We start from the raw sequence: 26,229 nt of genomic DNA, 5'->3' as shown, positions 1-26,229 counted from the left end.
ACTGTGGCATCAAAGAGGAAGCCCAGGCTGAGCCCCCACAGCTTTGGGTTGTAATCTCGGAGCTGTGTGCCCTTGAGCAGTGCCTTTGCCTGCGCAGTAAAATGGGATAACCAGAAGGTTTACATACTGTGCCAGGAACAGTGCCAGGCATAAGTGCACTCGGCCACAGCGGCAACCTTTTGTTTCGATCCGCTTCCTCCAGGGAGCCAGCCTGCAGTCGGCCTCGCAAACTCTCACTTCCTGCCCGTACGCACTTCGTCATTCCGTACCGTGTAGGAGGCGCTGTAAGGGCTGGAGGTGCATTTCCTTGGGAGGTTGACATTCAGGAGCAGTGCTGTCCAATAGAGCTTTCTGTCACGATGGACATGTCCTGTGTCTGCACTGTCAGTCAGCACAGGTGGCCCTTGAGCCCTCAAAATGCAGCTAGCGGAATCGTGTTCATTAGCTATTGCTGCGTAACAAAGTACCCCAGAACTTAGCAGCTAAAAACGGGGTTTGTGTTTTTAAGCCACTCATAGCCCCGGAGTCTCTGAGATGGAGGGCAGCGTACCCAAGGATGGGGTGTGTCAGCCGGACATTCGCAGGCATTCTGGGGTGAAGAGGGTTATGATCCGTATCCCCCAGGGGAAGACTGCCTCCCTCCTCTTTGGTCCCTGAGCCCCTGGGCGCAAACTCCCAGAATCCTTCATCTGAACATAAGACAGGAACGTCGGTTCCGGGTGGGAAAGGGGTGCAGTCCATGTAGGCAGGAGCAGCTAGGCCCCAGATAACCTGTGCCCTCTCCCCTGCACCCTTCAGGCCAGCCACAACATCCACTCGGAAGAAACAAGTGGCCAGAAAGCAGACGACCTCCAAAATCCTGGTGCGGAACATCCCCTTCCAGGCCCACAGCCGGGAGATCCGCGAGCTCTTCAGGTGAGAGGCGCCAATGTCATCTCAGGGACCCGTGGTCGGGCAGAGAAACTGCTGGAGCTTTGGGGAAGGCAGCCTTTGGGCCCTGGATGGTTCCGCTGCAGGCCAGCGCAGTAGCCTTTGAAAGGTCAGCTTTTGACTGCCTTTGATTTATCACCCTTAACCTCAGAGGCTGGTCCCAGAGCACTGGGCAGAGAAAAATCCAAACAGCTAGGCCCCCTCCTCTCAGAGCGGGCAGGAAAGGGCAGGCAGCCTTCTCCATCCCCGTCCGCAACCCCTGGGAGGGGCAGGAGCCCCGAGGGCTAGAAGCCAGCTCTCTGGTGGCCTACCTGACATTCGTCACCACCAGACTCCCTCCTATGGTTTATGTCGGCAGTTCTCGGCCTCTGCTGCACATTCAAATCACCTGGGACTTTCATAAACCCACCTTTGCTATGGCGGAGCCCTGGTGGCACAATGGTTAAGTGTTTGGCTGCTAACCTAAAGGTTTGCTGTTCAAACCCACCCAACAGCAATATGGGAGAAGGACCTGACCATCCGCTCCAGTAAAGATTGTTGTTATTCTTGGGTACCATCGAGTTGATTTTCAAGTCCTAGTGACTGCACCTGACAGAGTAAAACTGCCTCACAGGGTTTTCTAGCCTGGAATCTTTTATGAGAGCAGATTGTCAGGCCTTTATCCCGCTGAGGGTTTGAACCACCAGCCTTGGGTTAGCAGCCAAGCACTTACCCATTGCTCTACCAGGGCTAGATTACAGCTTAGAAAACCCCATGGGGCAGTTCTACTCTGTCATGTGGGGTCACTATGAGTCATAATTGACTCCATGGCACCCAACAACAACCTTTGCTGCAGCTCCATACCCAGAGTCTGACTCCCTTGTCGGGGTTGGAACCCAGACATTGGTATTTGGGTAAATACTCCCCTGGTGATTCTAATATCCAGCCAGACTTGGGGACCACTGGTCTCAGTTGCTGTCCATGGGGAGCCCCTTTTGAAATGAGAGTGCATTCGCTGCAGCACAGGGGTGGAAAACTCAGCTCTCTCAGGGGCCAGCAGGCGATGGGAGCGGTAAAGCAGGCTGGTACCTCTGCACCCCCAGCTGTGCTGCGAGGCAGGTGTGCCGATTCCATAGGACCACGTCCTCTGACGTTTTCAAAGAGAAACGACATTGTGGATTCTTACAGGAAATGAGTTGGCAGCTAATACGCATAATACTGCATAGGACAGTCTGTGAGCCAAGTACAGCCCTTGGACCATTAGTTTGCAACCTCTGTGTTGGCTTGAAACACTGTGTGGTTTTTCTGTGAGTTAGGTGTCGCCCAGCACCAAGCCCTGAGGGAAAGAAAGGACTTAAAGAAGGGACTTAGAGGAAAAGGTTTCCAGCCAGGGCACTCCTGGGTGATGGCACATATCAGGTGGTGCAGGGAGACCAGCTGGCCCTCAGAAGGGACAGCAGAGGCAGCGAGCCCCAGCCCAGCCAACCGTCGAGGCCTAGCTGGGATCTAAGCGTGTTCCAGTGACCTACAGTATCTTGGGTGAAAACTTAACGGTAGCACGTACTAGGTCTCATTACTCCAACTTGTGTCTGTTGATTTCTGGCCTGGAGCTCAGAGGAGGTAAGTCCCTATTAGAATTACCACTTATCAGCTTGCAAGGTAAAATGTGGAGACAAAATGGTCCCGTATTTTGGAAACTTAAAGAATCATCTTGGTGTAAAACCTACCTCTTGGCTCTCACTCATTGGTATAAAAAATGGGAGGCTGTTTGGGGAAGTTGCTTCAAAAATCCTTGTCCGTCTGCCCTCTTTATTCTAAACCTACGTCGGCCTACAGTTCCTTAATGGACGGGGTTTGTTGCATGCTGACGCAAAGACTTGGTCCCTGCAAGGTTCTCAGTACCAGGGGTCGCAGAGAGGATCCCAGGGACCCTGCATGGCCTTAACAGCCTGGGGAGATGGAGCCAAACCCTGGGGGACATTTTCCAGCTCCCTGCACCAGGTAGATCCATCTAGAGCAAAAAGTGTGGCTGTCCTTAGGAGAAGGTGTGTATCCTCAGCCTCGCGTGCGCCTGCTCATTGTAATGTGCATCTGCTGTTTAAAAAGCGTCCAGTTTCAGAACTGGCAGATCCAAGCAGGCTTGCTGAGGAAGTCATATTCCGCCGAAGTAACAGTTCCGCTCGGTTCCGCAGTACATTTAGGATGACACTGATCCAGGGAGACAAAAGGCAGCAATGGAAGCATGCTTTGTTTAAGCTCATGTTTCATGTTTATTTTTAGGAGACAGGGGATTAGTGTCCCCCGAACATAATCACAGGTGGCGTCACTTCACTCTGCCATTGTTCTGGTGGTAGTTTTCATAAACCCTGTTTTGGGGCACTACTACCTCGCTTTTGTTGTTGGCTCCAGCAGGGGCTGAGGCAGCTCCCAGTGGCGGCCAGCAGGGGGCGCTGTGAGCCTTCTCAAGGAGACCAACCTTGTCCAGGGAAAGCCAAAGCTGGCGTTGCAGACAAAGCCACTGGCCGGCAAAGGTCATTAGCTAGGGGAAGATTTCAGGGTGTAGGGGACCCAGTGTGGCCCACTTTGCCAGGCAGGTTTTGAGGGGTCTTCCTACCAGGGGTAATAAAAGCCACAACTCCCTTTTCTGGAGTGCTAGCAGGTGTCGGGTTCTGTGCTGAACGCCTCACTGTGCATTCTCATCTCCTTTAAGCCTCAGAAGCCCTGGAGGGAGCAATCCTGTCACCCCTGTTACCCTCAGAAGGAAGCTGAGTCTCAGGGTGGTGCATTGTCTTACCTGGGACCACACAGTGGACAAGGGCTTAAATGGAAGTTCATGTGTCCCAGGGCCTTGGTCTCCATCATCCATTGTGTGGTTGTCATGTGTCCAAAAGGAGCCATCTTCCTCCGGCTGGACCGCTGTACCACAGGTGTGTCACATAGACCAGGTCCTGTGCCAGGCGTCTGGGCATTTCAGGAGAGACACAGTCTGCTCTCTCATGGAGCTCTTGTCTAGTGGAGGACCAAGGGGGGAAGAGATAGTGGCAGTGGGTGGCACCTGGAGTGTGTAGGTGCAAGGGCAGGGGCTGGGGGAGAGCAGGGTCAAGGTTCTAAAGACTGACCCCTGGGGGCAGCAGCTCACCTGCCCCCTTGAGCCTCACAGGTGAGCTGGGGCTGCAGCTTCCTGGCCCAAGCCAGAGGCAGTTGTTGTTAGCTAATGTCTAGTCGGCTTCAGTTGATGGCAGTCCCATGCACAGTGGAATGAAACCCTGCCTGGTCCTGCACCATCGCCTGATCGGATGCAGATCAGACTGCTGTGACCAAAGGGTTTTCACTGGCTGACTTTCAGAAATAGATCACCAGGCCTTTCTTCCTAGTCCGTCTTAGTCTGGAAGCTCTGCTGAATCCTGGTCAGCATCCTAGCAACTGACAGACAGGTGGTGACTGTGTGTGAGGTGCACTGGGTAGGGATTGAACCCAGGCCTCCCACACGGAAGACGAGAATTCAGCTGCTGAAAGGGCCTTTCCTGTGGGCCCCCAGCCTTCCCTCAAGCCTCCCTGCACCAGCGTCCAGCACTGAAACACTCAGCCCCCCAGAAGCAGTCAGGCCAGAGCCGAGAGGCGGTGGATGTCCACATTTCTGCGGGATCATCATCAGGGACCATTCAAGACTTACCTTTAGGAAACTCAGAGGGTAGACAGAGAAGTGGATTAGGACACGGGGGTCCTAGTCCTCTCTCTGCCACTCCCTCCCTCCTTCTGGGCCTCAGTTTCCCCCTTCATAAAATAGTAATAGTAATGGAAACATATGCTGTTACCTGTTGTCAGCAGAGGCTTGCGTGTTGCTATGATGCTGGGCAGGTTTCAGCAGAGCTTCGGCTAAGATGGACTAGAAAGAAAGACCTGCTAATCTACTGAAAAATGAGCCAGCCAAAACCCTAGGGATCACAACAGTCGTGCATGGTGTCAGCGTGAGCAGGGACCAACTTCACGGCAGCTGACGACAACGACACTATGATGGTAATGTAGTAATAAGCGTTGGTGTTTATCATTAGAATGTATATTTTCCAAGACTGACCTCTGTGCCAGGCACGGTGCTTTGCACTTTTACAAGTCCACTTACTGCAACAGCTTTGTGGCATCGTTCTTGTCGACTCCATTCCCTTGTGAAGACGTCAGCCCTGGAGCCTGAATTCCCAGCCACTCGGCCAGCTGGCTCCCGGCTTTCACCACGTGGCTGCCTCAGGGACTGTTAAGAGGATGAAATGAGATTACGCATATGAAGCACTTGGTGCAGCGCCTGGTACAGAGTCGACCAAAAAAACCAAACCCTGTGCCATCAAGTTGATTCCAACTCGTAACGACCCTACAGGACAGAGTAGAACAGCCCCATAGGGTTTCCAAGAAGCGCCTGGTGGATTCGAACTGCTAACCTTTTGTTTACCAGCTGTAGCTCTTTGCCACTACAACTCCAGGGTTTCCTGGTACACAGTAGGCAGTTAAACGTTAATGGGGGTTATTCAAGGACACAAAACCAGCGGGGTCATGATTCAAACCCAGGACAGGTCTGACTTTAGACAGAGCCTGTGCCGTTAACAGCAGTGCTGAGCTCGTGGATGGACAAGAATCCTTTGAGGTTCTCTGCAGAATTTTTTCTCCTTTCTATCAGTACATATGTGTGTGTATATCTATATAGGTATATATGGAGCCCTGGTGGTGCAGTGGTTAAGTGTTTGGCTGCTAACCAAAAGTTTGGCAGTTCAAATCCACCAGCTGCTCCTTGGAAACCCTATAAGGTAGTTCTACTCTGTCCTGTAGGATCACTGTGAGTCAGAATCAACTCACTGGCAATGGGTTTGTAATGGGTTATATATATATATATATACGTATGTATACATGGAAGGAGCCCTGGTGGTGCAACAGTTAAGTGCTCAGCTGCTAACTGAATGGTGGTTTGAACCCTCCAGAGGCTCCACAGAAGAAAAGACCTGGCGATCTGCTCCCGTAAAGATTACAGCCAAGGAAACCCTATAGGGCAGTTCTACGCTGTCCTGTAGGGTCTCTGAGTTGGAATTGACTGGACAGCACCCAACAGTAACCTGTAACCCAATGCCATTGAGTTGATTCAGCCCTCCCCCAGTGTAACCCTCTCCCCCTCGCTGGGTTCTGGGTCAGAGAGAGTCTGTCAGTGAGGTGAGACACTGGCTGAACCTTCCCATGTTGTCTGCTAAGGGGAAGTGTGAGAGAGAGAGACATGGGATGCCCCAGCCTTGCAAGTGCACATTCAGGCATGTGGCATGTGAGGGAGCAGACAGCTTCGCCCACAGCCAGAGCAAAGGAGAAGTGGCCCACTTCGAAGTACCTCGTAGAGGGTAACAGCGTTCACAGATCCTGTACCTTAAAGGCTGGCCTCGATTTGAAAAACGTCCACAACTTAGAACCATCATTTTTTGGGTAATAATGATAGCGTAGCTCACGTCGACAGTGCAGTAAGATTAAGGATTCCTGGTCTGAACCAGCCCACCGGGTTCACATCCCAGCTCTACCACTCGCAAGCTGTGTGACCTTGGGCAGGTTACTTAACCTCTCTGTGCCCCCATTTCCTCATCTGGAAAACGGGCATAGACCTCCATGCCACCTACAACCTCAGAGGGCAGTGGTATGGGGACAGTGCCTGGCACAGAGTAAGCGTGGTGAGGGTGTGCTGTGATCGTTGCTATTGAAAATGAAAGGCCTTTGCTGACCCCTGCCTGTTCTCCCACAGCCACTTTACCAGTCCACCCTAGCCCACCTCACAGTGGCCCTTGCATAGCTCACTGTCATTGTGTGGTGGTTTTGCTTAGTGTCCCCAGACCATAAGGACAGACACTGTCTGATTCCCTGCCGTGTCCGTGGTGCCTGGTCTGTAGCACGCTCCGTAATACCCACTGAGTCATAGACGTACTGTGCTAAGCTTTGCTTCATGGATCCTGATGCAGATAAGGCATGGGGGCCCAGAGAGGGTTAGGAGTTTGCCTAGGGTCACACAGCTCTGCAGGGGCCTAGCCAGGCCTCCTTCACTCTAGAGCCGCACCTCCGCCCCCTAGAATTGTCCCCAGAGCGTGTCAGCTCTGGGCGGCCAGTGGACACTGCCGCAGACAGGCTGGCCGGCAGCTGCAGGTGGAGAGCTTTCTGCTTTCATCCTGAGCGTCTGTTTTTTTGTTTTTCTTTGGAGGTGTGAACCACCTGCTAGGATGTGAATGGGTGAGTTCATAACAGGTGTCTGCGGGCCTTAGTTGCACGGCTTGCATCTCCTGTCCCCAGCGCACCTGGTGCGCCTCACTCACTGGTCAGCGTCTGTCCATCCCTTGCCTCCTTCCTCTTCATTTCCTCTCACTGTGACCATGACTGCAGGGCGGGGCCCAGGACAGCGTGCTCGCCTGCACTCCTCCCTTGCACAGGCCCAGGGCTGCCTCCCAGGCAACCCCTGGCTGTTAGCAATTCTTTTCCAAAAGCCACAGTGAGCCCTTTAATGTGCTCTTGGCAGAGACTTGAGTGAGGTGGGGGAGGCAGGTTTCCCATTCCCCAGACCCTCAGGGAAGAAGCTCTGCAAAAGTCAGCAGCCGTGGGCAGTTCCCAAGAGCCAGCAGGACGATTCTAGAAGGGAAAGCTGCACTCAGCCAAACTCTGTAAGGGGCTGGAGTGAGAAGGGACAGGGCTGTGACCATGGCCCCTCCCCTACCCAGGTCATCTACCAGATACACCTCTATGGAGGGGCCCTAGACGGGCGCTGTCACATCCATCGGCCATGTCCAGCCACACTCGGTTGTTCTCGGACTTTCTACAGCTGCTTTCACGCCACAGCAGCAGAGTTCAGTAGTTGCGGCAGAGACCGAACTGCCTGCAAGCCTAAAATATTTGCTGTCTGGGCCTTTACAGGAAAAGTTTGCCAGCTCCTCCTCTCAGTGAAACACAAGACCTAGTGAAGATGAGCCAGGCCCTAAAAGAAAATAGTCAAGGCTTGGAGTCAGAGAACTAGCTTGTTGTTTTTGTCTTTTAGTTTTAATTACACAAATAAGATACTTTATCTTCTCTCTTATGAGAAGATATCCCTGGGTATATGCCTTGCAGGCTCTCTCCCAGTCTGTGGGTAGCTTGTCACCCTCTTAATAGTGTCTCTTGATGAACCCTCACCTCCCCCCACAAAAAAAGAACCAAACTCAGTGCCATCAAGTCAATTCTACCTCATAGCAATCCTACAGGACAAAATAGAACTGCCCCATCGGTTTTCCAAGGCTGTAAATCTTTATGGAAGAGGACTGTCATGTCTTTCTCCCTCGAAGCACCTGGGGGGTTCAAACCGCCTACCTTTTGGTTAGCAGCCGAGTGCTTAACCGCTGTGCCACCAGGACTCCTTATCATTTGATGCACAGAGGCTCTTTATTTTAATATTCTTAGGTTATTGTTTTTTCCCCTTGGGATTAGAACTTTTTGGGTCGCGTTTAAGAAATCCTTGCCCACTGCAGGGTCATGAAGCTGCTCTCCTATGTTTTCCTTAGAAGCTTTAACCTTTCACTTTTAGATATGCAGTCATCTGGAATTGATGTTTGTGTGTGGCATGAGGTAGAGATCCAGGTACATTTTTTCTCCACTTGGATATTCAGTTGGCCCAACATTGTTTATTGAAAAGACCATTCTGTGCTCTGTGCTCTGCAGTATTGCCTTTGTCATAAATCAGGTCACTGTGGATGTGAGAGGCTGCTTCTGGACTCTCGTGTGCTCCGTTGGTCTATTTGTCTGTCCCTGTGCCAGTACCTCACGGTCTTAATTACCAGGGCTTTGTAGCTGTGGTCTCGATCTCTGGTGTCTTTGTTCTTCTTCAGGTTTGCCTGGGCTCCTCTTGGCCCTTTGCATTTCAGGTGTTTGGATTTTCTTCCAAAGCTGTGGAGGTTTTGAGCAGAGGGAGTAGTGGAATCTGACTTGTCTTTGTGAAAGATCTTTTTGAGGGGACTGGTCTCGAAGGGACAAGAGCGGATGAGGCACGACCAGCGAGAAGGGTTTGTGGTCACCTGGACAAGAGGGGGCGTGGCCTGGAGCAGGTGTCAGCCTTGGGAGCAGGCAAGGAGTCAGTTGGGGACAGGTTTGCAGAGCCTTGCTGGCAGTCTGAGTGAGGGGAGCAATGGAGAGAGGAATGGAGGACAGCCCTATATTTAGGACCTACGCAACTAGTGGGTCCTGTGCCATGTTTGGCGACAGGGCAGTCTGGGGGGACACCAGCTTGGCTGGGAGGGAAGGGGCATCAGAATGAGTGAGAGCCACTGTGCTCATTTAAGAACTATCTATATGGGATCAAACTGACAACGGCAACTGGCAAGAGTAGATAGGAAGCTTAGGGAACAGCGAGTTATGTTAATGGCGGAGGAACAACTCAGAAAAGGAGGGTGAGAACGGTTGTACATCTTGAAGAATGTAACCAAGGTCACTGAATTGTACATATAGAAATGGTTGACTTAGTGTATGTTCTGCTGTGTGTATGTTCAATAGCAATAAAAATAAATAAAAGTAAAATAAAGTCAGTGAGCAAAAAAAAAATAAAAATGAGCGCAAGCGCGGCCCCACCCCTCCAGCCTCCTTGGATGCAGTCGGTGGGACTGTAAGTGCGGGGTACACCCATGTGCCCTCCCAGGGACATGCTCAGAAGCCGGGGGCGGGGGCTGTGTGCAGGAGGCTGTCGGGGCCCCCTCCTCCGCCAGCCCCAGCCCAGATACCTCTCCCACAGCGGGCTCTGCGCACAACAAAAAATGGGCTCATTATCCAGTGAGGACCTTGCCTCCGTGGAGATGGTGCACACCTGGCAGGAGAGGATAGAAGCAGACCACAGCTGGTTGTTCACATCTGGGCATGGGGGCCCACCTTATCCCCTGAGCTCCTGAGAGCCTCTCCCTCCAGGCAGCTCTCCCGGGGCGTGATCAGAGAGGAAGGAGGGTGCTGTGCCCTGAATGTGGCCAACAGCACTGACGCTGGTGACAGTGATGCCTATGGCTGGTGACACTGAGAAGCGTCACCACGCATCACCATGCAGCAAGTATGGTGAGCACGTTGTACAGATCTTGTCGACAGCCCTCTCAGGAAAGTGCTCCTGCTGCCCAGAGCAGTGCAGTCACCTGCTTGAGGCCACACAGTGGCAGAGCTGGAAGCCACCCAGCCCCACAGTTCTTCCTGGAGCCAGATTCTGAGCCTGAGCGTGTCACTCCCAGTCCTGCTCCACGCTCCTGTACACATCCCAGATAACTCCTCACTGAAGGGGCAGTGCCAGAGCTGTGCTTCTTAATGGATTTGTCCATGCGTGTGCCTGCGCCTGGGGCTTACAGGGAGCATCCCCATGGGGCACACCTGATTCAGGGCATCTGTTAGCCCCAGATTGTCAGCAGGAACGTAAGCGTTGGCTGTATTGATGTCCCTTAGTGGTGTGTGTCTGCCGGGTGAGCCAGGCACTGTTGGCAAGTTCTCCGTGTGTTTACTTAGCACCTACCACAGGGCCCTGCCAGGCCCACCCACCAGTGGGGCTTCTGTGTCCCTAATTTCATTTGCTCCTCCCCTACGCACCCTGGGGAACTGACGCTCACAAGTCAGATGGCGTCCCGGCTATAAAACCTAAGCAGGTGGCAGAGTTGGATTTGCGCTCCCAGTCACGCTCTTTCTGCGCTGCCTTCTCCAGCGTAAATTCAAGGGATGGAGACGTACCTTTTTAACCCTTTCGTGTATCTGTTCAAGAGCCCTTAGAATACGCCTGTCTTCGGCAGTCGTGGCCCCTGAGGTTTTGAATGTCTGTGATGTTCATCAAGGCTAGTCCACAAATTGCCGTTGTTAGTGGCCCCTGACTCATGGGCACCCCAGACACGATGAAACAAAACGCTACCCAGTCCTGCGCCATCCCGGACACGGCTGGTTGTGGATCGGACCTTTGTGAGCCACAGGTATGTCATTGGATGGTTTCTGGAAGTAGATCTCCAGGCCTTTCTTCTTAGTCCATCTTAGTCTAGAAGCTCCGCTAAAACCTGTTCAGCATCAGAGCAACACAGAAACCTTCCTGACAGGTGGGCGGTGGCTACACATGAGGGGCTTTGACCAGGAACCGAACAGGGCCTCCCACGTGGAAGGTGGGAATTCTACCACTGAACCACAGTGCCTCGTCTACAGATAACGCGGGCTGACTGCGAGCTGAGCGAGTGCGGTGCCGGTTTCAAAGCACCCACTGTTGCCCTCAGGGTAACTATATTCTAAGCAAGTGATGGGCCCACTTGTCGGGGGTGATTACAATTAGCAGGTCAAAACCCATTGCTGTCAAGTCTATTCTGACTCATAGCAACCCTGTAGGACAGAGTAGAACTGCCCCAAAGGGTTTCCAAGAAGCAGCTGGTAGATTTGAACTGCCAACTTTTTGGTTAGCAGCCTGAGCCCTTAACCACTGCGCTGCCAAGGTTCCAGTTGCCAGGCAGTAACCACAGAATGCCAAAGAATCAATTCCACTAGTGAGCAACCCAAATATGGCTGGCATATTTTTTATTTGGGTGAAAGAAAAGGATCTGCAGTTCTTAAGGGACTCCAAGGTCCGTATTAGCCAGCTGTGGGATGCAGCTCAACAGAACCACATGGTCTAAATCCCTGATGCCCCCCCCCCTTCAGGGCATGATCACATCTTGAATCAAGGTTTTAACATGGGCCCCTTGCTGTAGGAGAGGACAACGTGAGCTAACCAGGCTCCATCAGGAGGGAAGAATGAGGGCTGGCCAGCCTACAGAAGGAAAGCCTGAGAGGAGACCGAAGGGCTGAGACTCAGAGCAGATGTTACCCAGAATCCAGTTTCTGCAAAGGGTCAGAACAAACAAATGCACACCTGGCAGAATGGCTGAGCTAAAAAGTTGCGGCAACACAAGGTGCTGGTGGAGACACTGTGTCACTCACACACTGCTGTAGGAGTGTCATATGGCACCACCACTCTGGAAGAGAGCCTGACAGTTTATTATTAACCTAAACACACGCTTCCCGTACAACCCAGCAGTTGCACACCTGGACCTTTATCCCAGAGAGGTGGAAACTTAGGTTCACACGAAAACCTGTACACACGTCCATCAATAAATGAACGGAGAAACAAAATGTGGTATGTCCATACAATGAAATTACTCAGCTATAAAAAGCGAGGAGGTTCTGATACATGCTACAACATGGATGAACCTTGAAAACATCATGCTGAGTCAAAGAAGCCAAAAAAGACCACAAAATTGTATGATTCCATTTTTATGAAATGTCCAGAACGTTGTTGTTGCCCTCAAGTCAGTTCCTACTCATAGTGACCCTATCTATGGACGACAGAACGAAACATCAACCGGTCCTGCGCCGTCCTCACAGTTGTTGCTGTGCTCAAGCCCATTGTTGCAGTCATTGCGTCGGTCCATTTCATTGAGGGTCTGCCTCTTTTTCTCTGGCCCTCTACTTCACAAAGCATGATGTCCTTCTCCAGGGACTGGTCTCTCCTGATAACATGTACAAAGTACATGAGACAAAGTCTCGCCATCCTGGCTTCTAAGGAGCATTCTAGCTGTACTTCTTCCAAGATAGGTTTGTTCATTCTTCCGGCAGTCCATGGTATATTCAGTATTCTTCTCCAACACCATAATTCAAAGGTGTTAGTTCTTTCATGGTCTTAGTCATTGTCCACCTTTTGCATGCATATGAGGTGATTGAAAACACCGTGGCTTGAATCAGGGGCACCTTAGTCTTCAAAGTGACATCTTTGCTTTTTAACACTTTAAAGAGGTCTTTTGCGGCAGATTTGCCCAATGCAGTACATCCAGGAGGGTAGATTAATGGCTGGGGGGAATGGGAAGGTTGGGGGGTGATAGCTAACAGGTGCGGAGTTTCTTTTTGAATTGATGAAAATGTTTTAAAATTGATTCCGGTGATCGTCGTTCAACACCACAAATATAGTAAAAACCATTGGATTGTATATTTTAAATGAGTGAATTCGATGGTATGTGAATTATATCTCAATAAAGCTGTTTAAAAAAAAAAGAAAACTTGTACATGACTGTACGTAGCAGCTTTATTAATAATGGCCGAAAACTAGAAACCACCCAGATGTCCATCAGTGGGTGAATAGTTCGACTGTGGTACGTCCGTACCGTGAAATACTACTCGGCAATAAAAAGGAGCAAACTGTGGATACACGCAAACACCTGGGTGAATCTCTGGAGAATTATGCAGAGCGAAAAAGGCAATCCCGAAAGCCTGCATACCGTACAAGTCCATTTATGTGACATTTCTGAGATGACAACATTTATAGGGATTTTGGAGAAGAGATTAGTGGTTGGTCAGGTGTTACAGAGGAAAGGAGGTGGCTGAGGCTGTAAACGGTAGTAGGGGGATCCTTTTGATGGAATGTTCTGTATCTTAACTGGTGGTCCTCATCCAAACCTATGTGTGATAAAATTTCATGGAACCAAATACACACCCAAATGACTTATGTAAAACTGGTGAAATCTGAATAAGGCCAGCGGATTGTATCGATGTCAGTTTTCTGGTTGTGATATCGTACCCTAGTTATAGGGTCGCTATGAGTCAGAATCAATTCGACAGCAACAGGTTTCTATGTCAGATGTTACTGCTGGGGGAAACTATTATTTCTTAAAATTGCATGTGAATCTACAATTATCTGAAAATTAAAAGTGTTTAAAAAATGAATATCCTAATCCAGAAAAGATTAGAAAAGGCTACTCCATGCAGTAGTGAGTTTCCCATCACCAGAGGTAATCAAGTGAGGGTTAGGATGACTGTTAAGGATGCTATAGATGGGATTCCTGATGGAATGAGAGGCCAGGCCCACTCCCTATGAAACTCTTCCACCCCAGGAATGTATCAGTGGTAAAGTCCACGGGATCCAAGAAAGGAGAACTTGCCAGGCTTTGGGATCAGCAGTAGCTGGTTTGGCTCTTTGGTCAGAAGAAAGTTCACTCTCTGCAGCCACGCAGACAGTAGCCCAGGGAGGAGGAAAACTAGGGGGAGAGAAGTTATCCCAACTTTTATATGCTGCATAAACAGTTTATACACTTTGTTACTTAAATTAGGCTAATTGAACCAAGGGAAATGAATGAAGAGACTGGCCTAGAAAGTATATTTTATCTCCCAGGATCTATTTTTATATAATAGCGTGACCCTGGTACTACAGAGAATGTAGAAAAAATATTAAACTTCCGTTGTTCGCAGCACGAGAAAATACCATTTGAGTGAGTGTCTCTACCCCTTTTTGAGAGAGCTAAGAAACCAGCACGTAACCTCCTTGGGCTCTTGTTGATCTGCGCCCCTGCAGACACTTGGACCTGCAGGGTGGGCACAAGTCTGTGTTTCTAAAAGCATACCTTTCCCTGTTGAAGGAGTCCGTGGGTGGTACAGATGGTTAAATGCTCGGCTGTTACCTGAAAGGTTGGTGGTTCGCAGCCTTGGAAACCCTACGGAGCAGTTCTGCTCTGCACACATGGGGTTGCCATGGGCCGGAATCGACTTGACAGCAACTGGTTTGGTCTTTGGTTTTCCCTGTTTCTCTGAAAACAGAGCCCTGAGGCATTTGATGGGGATGCAAACTGGGTGATAGTTCCTTCATTCGGGGGCCTGCTTTGCAGAGACCCTATTCCAGATCCTTCGCTTCTCCTTTCTTAATTATGCTGCTCTCTGCCTACAAATACATCCACCGGGGGTTGGTCGGCGGCTGTAAAAGTTCCTGCTCCGCAAACCAGGACCAGCAACACTTGCTCAGATGAGCTGCTTGGGTTATCCAAGTTCTCGTTTTTCATGCTGTCCTTGTGCCTCGGTCATCGGGAGTTGGCTGTAAGCTTGGAAAGGAGCCACTGTGATTTTCCAAATGAGAAAAACACCAGGCAAGGAGTCAGGAGGCCTGAATTCTGGCCCCCGCTCGATCTCACACCAGTTGTCTGACTTTGGACAGTTGTGTGACTTCTTAGGGCCTCAGTTTGTTGAATGAATCAATGACGGGGTTGGGCCAGGCTGGCCACAGCAGGTAGCTTCTGCCCTCTGAGCCAACACAAATCTGTTGGTCATGGCTACCTAGACTTCTGTACTGGAGGAGTGTGAGACTGTGTTCCAGCTATGCAGGTAATGGCATCATAATTGATTAGTGATGTCTGCCACGGGCCCAGGAGCAGCATCTGTGATGGGTAAGTGGCTGCAGGTATTCGCCTACAATTTCTCAGTTGCGAGGCCCTCTCTGAAAGGCTTGCCTGTTTCCCTCTGCCAGGCAGGCTGGTGGAGCAGTCCCAACCCAGAGCTGATGGGGAAGCCTATTTAGTTTTCCCCTTTAAAAAAATAACAGTCAACACTGAGAGTTGAGAAATGGTCCCTGGGTAGCACAAATGGTTTGCTCTCAACTACTAAAGGTTGGTGGTTTGAACCCACCCAGTGGTACCACAGAAGACAGGCCTGTCAGTCTGCTTCTGTAAAGGTTACAGTCAAGAAAATCCCACAGGGCACCTCTACTCGGTAACACATCGGGTTGCAGGGAGCTGGAATCAGTTCAACGGCAACGGGTTTTTGATGGGTGAAAAGGGGGTTTCTTTTTGGTTGTTGTTTTCTTCCCTCCTGGGACCAAGATTTCCAAGTTGGTCTTCATTGCAAGTGACATTTTGTTTCGCTCCATGCCTGGGCTGATTCCAGAGTGGGCGACAGAAGCCCAGGCTGTGGGACGGGCGCCCAGGGGAGAGTGTGCGGGTCCCAGGGGTGAGGTGGTGGTGCGCACCGTCTCTTCTCTCCAGTCACAGGCGGCCACAGTGCTTGCTCTCACCTTGCTTTCACACCTCCGCCTGCGCCATTCAGTACCTTTTCAGTTACAAGGTCTCCGCGCTTTGTCTGGGCTTGTCTGCCGGCCCTGGTCTCATTGTTGGAGCCGATAATTGTGGCGCTGAGAGGCAGCACGCAGTCCCCCGGGTATCTTCAGAGCGTTCTGAGCAGGAGCAGTGGCTGCCTGCTGCGTGTCTCAGAGCTTCCCTTGGAAAAGGGAGATCTCAACACACTGCTTCTTAGTGAAGGACGAACCCGTCGGTTTAGCAAATACTTACTGAGCATCTCTAAGGAGGCTGGATACTGGGTTACAGAAACAAGGATGAACTCCAGGAAAGGACCTGACCACCTAGGTTTAGGGGAAGGTGGATACCCAAGCTTCACCGTTTAGGGCAGAGACCAGGTCTTAGAGGACATCTCGTACTCACTTAGTCATCATGGACAAGTTACTTCATCTCTCTGGGACTCAGTGCTTGTCTTTGTATAATGGCGAGATCGACAGCTGTGTCTGGTTTATCGTAAGGAATGAGGTCAATGATGTTAGAATTGGAGTTGGCATTCTTCCTGGCCCAGGGCAGTCATTGTCTGCATCGTGGCTTATGCCTATGGTTCCTAGAGTATGTTAGGACTGTGATAGGAAGCCAGGGAGAAAACCAACTGCCATTGAGTCAACTCAGACTCCTGGCGACCCCATGGGCGTCAGGGTAGAACTGTGCTTCCTAAGACTACACTAGGAGCCAAGGAGCTGGGCTTTCATTCCCAACTGTGCTAACTAGCTGTGTGCTGTTAGGAAAGTTACCTTCTCTCTCTGGTCCTCACCAGAGGAAACTGCAGTGAGGGGGCTCAATTACACGACATTCTCTGAACGGGGCTTATATTCTAAGGGAACGTTTCATAAAATCACACATTGCCATCACAGTGTTCCTCGAGCTTGAATAATGTGCACAGAGCCCTTTAAAGAAAATAAAAGCCTTGTGTCGACATCATTATGTTTTATCATTATGTTACTGAAACGTGCACAGATGTAAAACTCAGAGTAAACTGACAACTCACGCTTATGTTCACATAGGACTGTAAGACCACCAGGTCAGGGTTTCAAATTAAACACAAGCAAAATTTAAAATCAATAAAGTTCAAACGGACAGCATTATTTTAGTATGACGGATGATGTTGTTTTGCCGAAACTAAATTCCGTATGCTAGTTTTAATATTAGAAGGATGTAGCCTCAGGTTTGATCATTAATCTGCTTCTGTATCTTTACGTCAGTATGCTAATGCCGGGAGTGTCTGCTTGCGTAAGTAAGGACGCTGTGCAGAACAGAAATACTGACTTGCAGGCTTTATTTGGCAGTTCAGCGCAATCAGGTTTTGTTTATCTAAGTCTCAGCCTGTCATCAAACACCCCTTTTAACACAGCGTCACTTACCTGTTGCTGTCGATTCTGACTCATAGCAACCCTATAGGACAGAGTAGAACTGCCCCAAAGGGTTTTGAAGGCTGTCATCTTTCCAGAAGCAGACTGTCACATCTTTCTCCTACAGAATGGCTGGTGGGTTTGAATAACTGACCTTTGGTTAGCAGCTGAGCACTTAACCACTGTACAACTAGTACTCCTTCAACGTCGCTTAGTGATTCTATTAAGCCATCTCTGTCACTTAAAAATAAAAGTTAGCATTATAATCTTATGTCAATAAATGGATAACCAGTTACCCTTGGAACTGGGAAGAGAAAAGCATTTTGTTGTTCATATGGCTAATTGATCTCTTGTTGCAAATGGGTACCGTCTGTGTAAAGACAGGTTCCACACAGCATAGCGTCCAGTCCCACAGAGTAAGGCAGTGTATTCCAGCACAGGTCTTTTGAGGTCACCATGTCTACAAGTGGGTGCTCTGGGGGGGTCACAGGGCCCCACTTCAGGGTAGTGTTCAGACTACCAGGAACTCTGAATGGCCACTTTCCCATCACTGAAATCGGAAATTTTTTCACAGTACTGTTATACATGTATATAGACATATTTTTAAAAAATTAGGTTGCATAAATAAAAACAAACTTTTAAAATTATCATACAGAAATATCTAAACTACTCCCCAGTATCCCGCCAACACACACATGCATACACACACACACCACACACACACACACACACACAAATCTCTTGGAGGGGCAGCAGACCCTAATTGGAGAAACTCTGTTCTATTAAATTGGATCCTTCTTTAGTGCAAATTTCAGGCCCAAATACTCGTTGGGTCCACTTAGACCTGTAGATCTTTTTCCCTGCCAAGCTCACTTGTGGTTGAAATGCTGCCGATTTAGATGCAGTTTACTCTATTAGAGCTGGTTGTTCTGCCGCTTGGCCACCAAGGTTAAATGAAGCTCCTGGTGCTCTTTAGCATGTCCTGGCAGTGTGGGTATTTGCCTGGGAAAGGGATGTGGGCTGAGGGTTCAGTAAGGGGACCGCAGAAGTCAAAGCAAGAAGCTGCTGAGTGAAAAGAGAGGGGCTCTTACAGCTACAGGCTTTGTGCAAAATCAAACACAAATTCCGAATATGGGTTTTAATGTTTAGGTACAGCGATTCAGAGCAGCAGTGTCATAGTCTGTGGAAGTGGCAGCCTCAAGAGTTGTGCAGTATTAAACCTGTACAACTGAACGTGGCAGCCCTGGGAGTCCATCAGATCAGTTTTTAAATCCTCGTGCCTCCATCTCCCGCCTCCGAGACTGGGACATCCTGAACCTGAGTGTGTGCATCTGTAAAATGGGGACCATAGCACACACTTGCCAGGGCATTTGGGGGATTCAATGAGGAAGTGAAAGTAAAGCAGCTAGCCTAGGACCATGGTCCCCAAACTGTGCCAAGGCACCTTGGGGTGCCACAGTGAAATGTGCCGCAGGCGGTTGTAATTTTTCAAGAGAAACAGTGGCATCTGTCAGGGATGGTGTGAGCTACTACTACTAAGTTGTTTAGACCTAACCAGTTAATAAAGGGATGGTTAGGTGTTTCTTTTTTGCCCTAGGGTGCCATGAGAAAAATTGCAGACACACCAAGGGTACCATGAACCAACGAAGTTAGGGAACCCTTGGCCTAGTGCTTGGTGCAAAGTCAGCACTCGGTAAATAATAGAGACTGTTACATAGTCCCTAGGCAATGCAGACAGTTAACGCATTCAGCCAATAACCAAAAAATTGGCAGTTGGCATCCACCCAGGGGTGCCAAGGAAGAAAGGCCTGGTGATCTACTTCCATTCCGAAAATCAACGGTGGAGAACCCTGTGGAGCACAGTTCTACTCTGACACACATGGGGCTCCATGAGCAACTTGATGGCAGTTGGTTTGGGGTTTTTTGGGGGGAAGTCAGGATGGCGTTTAGTGTTTTGTTTTTTAATTACCTCTGAGAGCCGGAACTCACCAGGACTGCCTTGTTTTTCCTGGTCCTGAGAGTTTTCTGCCTTTAACATAGTGCAGTCTTACCACTTTTCTGTTGCTCTCTATTAGTGGAAAATTATTGCGTTTTCCTTCTCTGACAGGTTTCTGCCTCACACAGGTTCCAGCTTTCAAGGGTTTTACTGTATGTAACTGGAAAGGCCGTGCTGGCCTCAAGATTCCATTTTGGTTCGATTCTTCATACATTTCTCCATCTTTGTGGGGCTGGAATTGGAATCCAGGGTTGTTGGCTGTTCTTCCCACCTCCCCTCTCTTCACCTCTGCACTCTTGTAAATCCATTGCTGAACACTGACTCCCCAGCCCAGGCTGTTTGCAGTCATCTCAAAGGGCTTTATGGAAGCATCCAAAACATGAAAGTCTCAAGAAAATTCATTCACTTGAAAGTCCCAGGTTCGCCATGTTCCTAGCCCGGGGCAGCACCATTAGCCCAGAGTTGGGGTACGGCTCCTCCTCCCAGTTAGGGGACCCTCTCTGCGCAGCCTGGTTTCTGTGAGGCCTCTATGTGGGGACGGCCCCAGCCACCCTAGACATTTAAAGCAACCGCGGCCCCTAACCAAGAAACCTCCCAGAGCTCTTAGCACCATGGCGCGTGGTGAGCTGCTGTTTTCTGGAAGATTCGAGGGTTTTCCCTCAACTGGAGCAAGTGAACAGAGGACGTTACAGCGAAGACCTGTGAACCCAGAGACCCAGGGCTTTCTGTTGCTTTTGTTTTATTTCCCCTCTTCCCTCCAACCACTTCTGTGGCCACCTCGGCTATTGGGGTACACATTAGCCTACAGGTATCAGGTTAAACTATAAATATGTGATCATCTTTGATCTACAAACATGGCACTGTTTGTTATTAGGTGCTGTCGAGCCGGTTCCCACTCTTAGCGACCCTACATACAACGGAATGAAACACTGCCTAGTCCTGCACCATCCTCCCAATCATTGTATTGTTTAATTAAGCCTAGTAGTAGCTGTTCATACTTCACTGAGCCCTCACCATTCTGCCCTGTCACGTGGGGTGCTGTGAACTGAACGACTGTACACCTGCTATGCAAGCGCCTTCTCTCTCAGTCTCGCTCCTTTTAGATCTTTGTGCATTTCGTCCCTGTGTGACCCTGTAGACAACATATGTGATTGCTTCGGGACCGCTTACATGAAAAACAGTGGCATCTTTTTCGTGTCGCCATGCTTTTTCTCCCCTCTAAAATGTGTCTTGAAGATTGTATTCATTTTCTCTGGGTGCTGTAACAAAGCAACAGAAACATGGTGGCTTAAAATCACAGAAAGTTATTCTCTCACAGTCTGGAGGCCAGAAGCCTAAATTCAAGGCGTCAGCGGGGCCAGGCTCTCTGTGAAGGCTCTGAGGAAGGATCCCTCCGCCTATTCCAGCCTCCGGTGGTTGCTGCAGTCTTGGGCGTTCCTTGGCCTGTAGCTGCATCCCGCCAATCTCTGCCTCATCTTCCCTGTCTGTATCTGTGTCTCTTCTCTTTTGTAAGAACACCACTCTGATGGTATTAGGACCCACTCTACCCCAGAACATCCTCATGTTAACTGGCAACATCTTCAAAGACCCTATTTCCAACAGTCACCTTTACAAGTACAAGGGGTTAGGACTTCCACATACCTTTTTGGAGTACACAGTTTAATCCATAGCGGAGATCCTTCAGATTTAGTTCATATAGCTCTACCTCATTCTTTTCAGTTCCCTTTTGCAAGACCAATGACTTATTCATCGCAGATACCTTTTTTCAACAACGGAAATGGCAACTATACCACATGGAAAACGCGGGAATCAAATCATCTATGTCTGTGGAAAGAGACGATGGCGAAGCTCAGTATCTTCAGTCAGAACAGGCCAGGAGCCGACTGCGGAACAGACCATCAGTTGCTCATATGGAAGTTTAAGTTGAAGCTGAAGAAAATTAAAACAAGTCCATGAGAACCTAAATACAACCTTGAGTTTTTCCCACCTGAATTTGGAGACCATCTCAAGAATTGATTTGATGCACCAAATGCTAATTACCAAAGACCAGACGAGTTGTGGGATGACATCAAGGACATCATACGTGAAGAAAGCAAAACATCGTTAAAGACAGGAAAGAAAAAAAAAGACCAAAATGATGTCAGAAGAGACTCTGAAACTTGCACCTGAACACAGAGTAGCTAAAGCGAATGAAGAAATGATTAAGTAAGAGAGCTGAACGGAAGATTTCAAAGGGCCGCTCAAGAAGACAAAGTATTATGATGAAATACGCAAAGACCTGGAGTTAGAAAACCAAAAAGGGGGAGCACATTTGGCATTTCTCAAGCTGAAAGAACTGAAGAGAAAAATTAAAGCCTTGAGTTGGAATTTTGCAGGGTTTTATGGGCAAAATATTGGATGACGAAGGAAGCATGAAAAGAAAATGAAAGGAATATGCAGTCACTGTGTAAAAAAAAAAAAATTTGTACCGAAAAGAATCGGTCGAGTTGATCCATTTCAGAAGGTAGCATACGATCAAGAACCAACGGTCCTAAGGAAAGAAGTCAAAGCTGCACCGAAGGTGTCGGTGAAAAACAAGGCTCCCGGAATTGACGGAATACTAGTTGAGATGTTTCAACAAACGGATATAGCTCTGGAGGTGCTCGCTCACCTGTGCCAAGAACTTTGGAAGACATTTACCTGGCTAACTACCTGGAGGACAACCGTATTTGTGCCCATGCCAAAGAAAGGCGCGATCCAACAGAATGTGGAAATTGTCCAACAATGTCATCAATATCACGTGCAAATAAAATTTTGCTGAAGGTCATTCAAGAGTGGCTGCAGCAGTCATCGACAGGAACTGCCAGAAATTCAAGCTGGACTGAGAAGAGGATGTGCAGCAAGGGATATCATTGCTGATGTCAGATGGATCTTGGCTGAAAGCAGAGAATACCAGAAAGATGTTTGCCTGTGTTTTATTGACTATGCAAAGGCATTTGACTATGTGGATCATGACAAATTATGGATAACATTGTGAAGAATGGGAAATCCAGAACACTTAATTGTGCTCACATGGGATTTGTACATAAACTAAGAGACAGTTGTTCAAACAGAACAAGGGGATACTATGTAGTTTAAAATCAGGAAAGGTGTGCCTCAGGGTTGTATCCTTTCACCATACTTATTCAGTCTGTGTGCTGAACACATCCTCTGAGAAGCTAGACTGTATGAAGGAGAACATGGCATCAGGATTGGAGAAAGACTCGTTAACAAGCTGCACTATGTAGGTGACACAACCTTGCTTTTTGAAAGCGAAGAGGACTTAAAGCACTTACTGATGAAGATCAAAGACTACAGCCTTCAGTATGGATTACACTTCAACACAAAGAAAACAAAAATTCTCACAACTGGACCAACAAGTAACATCATAATAAATGAAGACTAGGTTAAAGTTGTCAAGGATTTCATTTGACTTGGATCCGCAATCAACGCCCATGGAAGCAGCAGTCAAGAAATCAAACAGTGTATTGCATTGGGCAAATCTGTTGGGGGGAAAAAAATCTTTAATGTTGAAAAGCACCAGCGTCACTTGGAGGACTGGAGTGCGCCTCAAGTGCATGCAAAAGCTGGACAATGAATGAGGAAGACTGAAGAAGAATTGATGCCTTTGAATTGTGGCATTGGCAAAGAATACTGAATATACCATGAACTGCCAGAAGAATGAACAAATCTGTCTTGGAAGAAGTACAGCGAGAGTGCTCCTTGGAAGCCAGGATGGCAGGACTTCATCTTACATACTTTGGACATGTTATCAGGAGGGACCAGTCCCTGGAGAAGGAAGTCATGCTTTGTAACATGAGAAAAAGAGAAAGCCACTCAAGGAGATGGATTGCCACAATGGGTACAACAATGGGCTCAAACATAGCAATGATTGTGAGGATGGCACAGGACCAGGCAGTGTTTCGTCCTGTTGTACATGGGGTTGCTATGAGTCAGAACTGTCTCAACAGCACCTAACAACAACAACATTATTTCTTTACTCTAAGGGAATCATACAGCCCACTTTACAGATGAGGAAAAAGAGGTTCCAAGCAGGAATGGTTGAGAGGTGACAAAGTCGGTTCTGGCCCCAGCCCCAGCTGTATTTCCCTCCCACCAGTGGCCTTCCCTGTGTGCAGGACTCCAGTGTTGTCATCGTCCCCCCCCCACCCCCAAATCCTTTACAAACTGGTATACACCACCTCCAATCTGAATTGAGCAATGGGCCTTCCTGACAGACCCACCCATTCAGGTTAATGGAGAGTTACCATTGATACAATGGATGGCCAGTTTCCAAGGAATTAGAAAATAATAGAATATACTTAACATTGAAACTCAATGGAGTGTAATTGAATCTTTGATGATCCAGAAGGCAATTCAGGGCCTGCGGCCCTGGGTCATCATTACAAATATCAGTTATCACTGTAGCTGGGCGAAAGCTTTGCTTAATGGGGCTTCCTGGCTGCTAGCCTGTGTGGCTCTTATTATGTGCCACCTCCCCTGTGGGTGAGCCTGTCCTTTGACCAGAAAAGGAGGCCTGGGAAAGGGCTTTCATCATGAGGAAAGGCCCTTGTCCAGTATCCAGAAAACTCAGGCAGGGCTGTGGGCTGTGGCCGTCCCAGCTGTGGTTCCAGCATCATCCCAGTCCCACAAGGGTGCTCTCCCCTTGAGACTCTGCAGAGCCCTTTCAGCTAGAGCCAGGGCTCTGTTGTCAGACAGCACCAGCTTTCAGTCGTCGGCTAGACTGTTCCTGGTTTTGTGCTCCCCCCTTGAGAATCTGCAGAGCCCTTTCAGCCAGAGCCGGGGCTCTGTTGTCGGACAGCACCAGCTTTCAGTCGTGGGCTAGACTGTTCCTGGTTTTGTGGTCTCCCCTTGAGACTCTGCAGAGCCCTTTCAGCCAGAGCTGGGGCTCTGTTGTCGGACAGCACCAGCTTTCAGTCCTGGACTAGACTGTTCCTGGTTTTGTGCTCTCCCCTTGAGACTCTGCAGAGCCCTTTCAGCCAGAGCTGGGGCTCTGTTGTCAGACAGCACCAGCTTTCAGTCCTGGGCTAGACTGTTCCTGGTTTTGTGGTCTCCCCTTGAGACCCTGCAGAGCCCTTTCAGCCAGAGCTGGGGCTCTGTTGTCGCACAGCACCAGCTTTCAGTCCTGGACTAGACTGTTCCTGGTTTTGTGGTCCTGGCTAAGTCCTTACCTGTCTGATCCTCAGTTTTCACAGCTGTAAAACGGTGATAATGCTAATACCTCACGTCTTAGTCATCTAGTGCTGCTGTAACAGAAATACCACAAGCGGATGGCTTTAACAAACGAATTTATTTTCTCACAGCTTGGGAAGCTAGAAGTCCAAGTTCAGGGCTCCAGTTTTAGGGGAAGGCTTTCTGTCTCTGTGGGCTCTAGGGGTGATCCTTGTCTCTTTTCAGCTTCCGTTTCTTGGTCCCTTGGAGATCTTTGTGTGGCTTGGCATCTGTCTTCTCCCATCTCTGCTTCTCCATCTGCTTGTTTAATCTCTTTTATATCTCAAAAGAGATGTGACTCAGGATAATCCTACACTAATCCTGCCTCATTAACATAACAAAGACAGCCCATTCCGGAATGGGATCATAACCACAGGCATAGAGGTTAAGTTTTACAATACACATTTTGGGAGGGCACAATCTAACCCATAACACCTCTTCATAGCCTTTTTTGATGAGGAATCAGGATTTTGAGTGCTTAGTACAATAAAAGCATGATAAATCCTTAGCTAAAATTACTGTTCTTACTACCAGTTGCCATAAAGTTGATTCCAACTCATGGCGACCCCACGAGTAGAACTGTGCTCCATAAGGTTTTCAGTGGCTGATTTTTCAGAAGTAGATTGCCAGGCCTTTCTTTCAAGGTGCCTCTGGGTGGACTTGAACTTCCAGCCTTTGGTTAGCAACAGATGATAATAGTTGTTTGCACTACCCAGGGACTCCAGTGTTCTTAATAGTAGTAGTAATATTTAAGCTTCAAGTCCACCATCTTATTTGAACCTGTCAGGCATGTCAGACGACATCACCATCATCATCCTCCTCAACATAAGTCACATTTGCAGGGCTCTATTCTAAGAGATTTACTTGAGTTCTATTGTTAAGTCTCAAACAACAACTTTATGAGGTAGGTGATATTTTTATCCCTTCTTTTAAAGATGAGAATAACCGAAGCTCAGAAGGGTTAAGTGACTTGCCCCAGTTCACACTGCCAGTTTAAGTAGCTGAGCTGAGACTAGAGCCCAGGCTTTCTGATTACACCATATCAGCTCTGGGTCCTCACTTCATCCCCTGAGCCAGCCCCTGAATTCTGGCCCCTTATCTCTTGAGGGGCAGTGGTGGTTCAGTGGTAGAGTTCCTGCCCTCCTTGCGGGAGACCGGGGTTCAATTCCTGGCCAGTGTACCTCACACACAGCCACCATCCATCCGTCAGTGGAAGCTTGCATGTTGCTAGGATGCTGAACAGGTTTCAGTGAAGCGTCCAGACTCAGATGAACTAGGAAGAAGGGCCTGGTGATCTGCTTCTGAAAATCAGCCAGCGACAGCCTCATGGATCACAACGGTCTGATCCACAACCAGTCACAGGGATGGGAAATCATATATAAAACAATCATTGTCAAGTTCTAGGTTTTCCTTTTTCTTTTTTTTTTTTTTTTTTGCCAGCTGCCACCAAGTTGACCCTGACTCATGGTGACCCTATGTGTGTCAGAGTAGAACTATGTTCCATAGGGTTTTCAGTGACTGATTTGGGGGGGGGGGGGGGGAGCAGATCACCAGGCCTTTCTTCCGAGGTACCTCTGGGTAGACTCAAGCCTTTCAGTTAGCAACCGAGCATGTTAACTGTTTGCATCACCCAGGGACTCCCCCTCAGGTGTGTATATTTAACTCTCCCCCCCCATTCAGGATATGGTACACTGCTAGGAAGTTTTGAGAAGTCTCAACTGAAATCATAAATAGAAGGAAGTAGAAAGAGGAGGATGAAAGAAGGAAGACAGTGCCAGTTGGGGAGAAGGTGGCATACCCAGTGCTGATCGTTGATGCCAAGCTTATCTAACCACAC

General features: G+C 48.9%; 1 protein-coding gene across 6 annotated transcripts in view; it reads left to right on the top strand.

Moving 5' to 3' along the window:
* Positions 1–26,229, top strand: part of RBM19 (RNA binding motif protein 19) — a 161,062-nt gene that overhangs the window by 50,570 nt on the left and 84,263 nt on the right. For 4 of the 6 annotated variants that reach the window (XM_010598952.3, XM_010598950.3, XM_010598951.3 and 1 more), the window contains exon 21: positions 799–915. In XM_010598952.3, the coding sequence (XP_010597254.2) occupies positions 799–915 (117 nt within the window). Of the gene's footprint in view, positions 1–798; positions 916–10,659; positions 25,781–26,229 lie in introns of those variants that run through there. The other 2 variants (XR_002788004.2, XM_023559481.2) reach the window with 2 other exon arrangements.

Source organism: Loxodonta africana, chromosome 19 (genome assembly GCF_030014295.1).
Source record: "Loxodonta africana isolate mLoxAfr1 chromosome 19, mLoxAfr1.hap2, whole genome shotgun sequence".
NCBI classification, from domain to species: Eukaryota; Metazoa; Chordata; class Mammalia; order Proboscidea; family Elephantidae; genus Loxodonta; species Loxodonta africana.
Note: the sequence above shows the minus strand (reverse complement) of the source record. Positions and strands in the feature narration are given on the sequence as shown.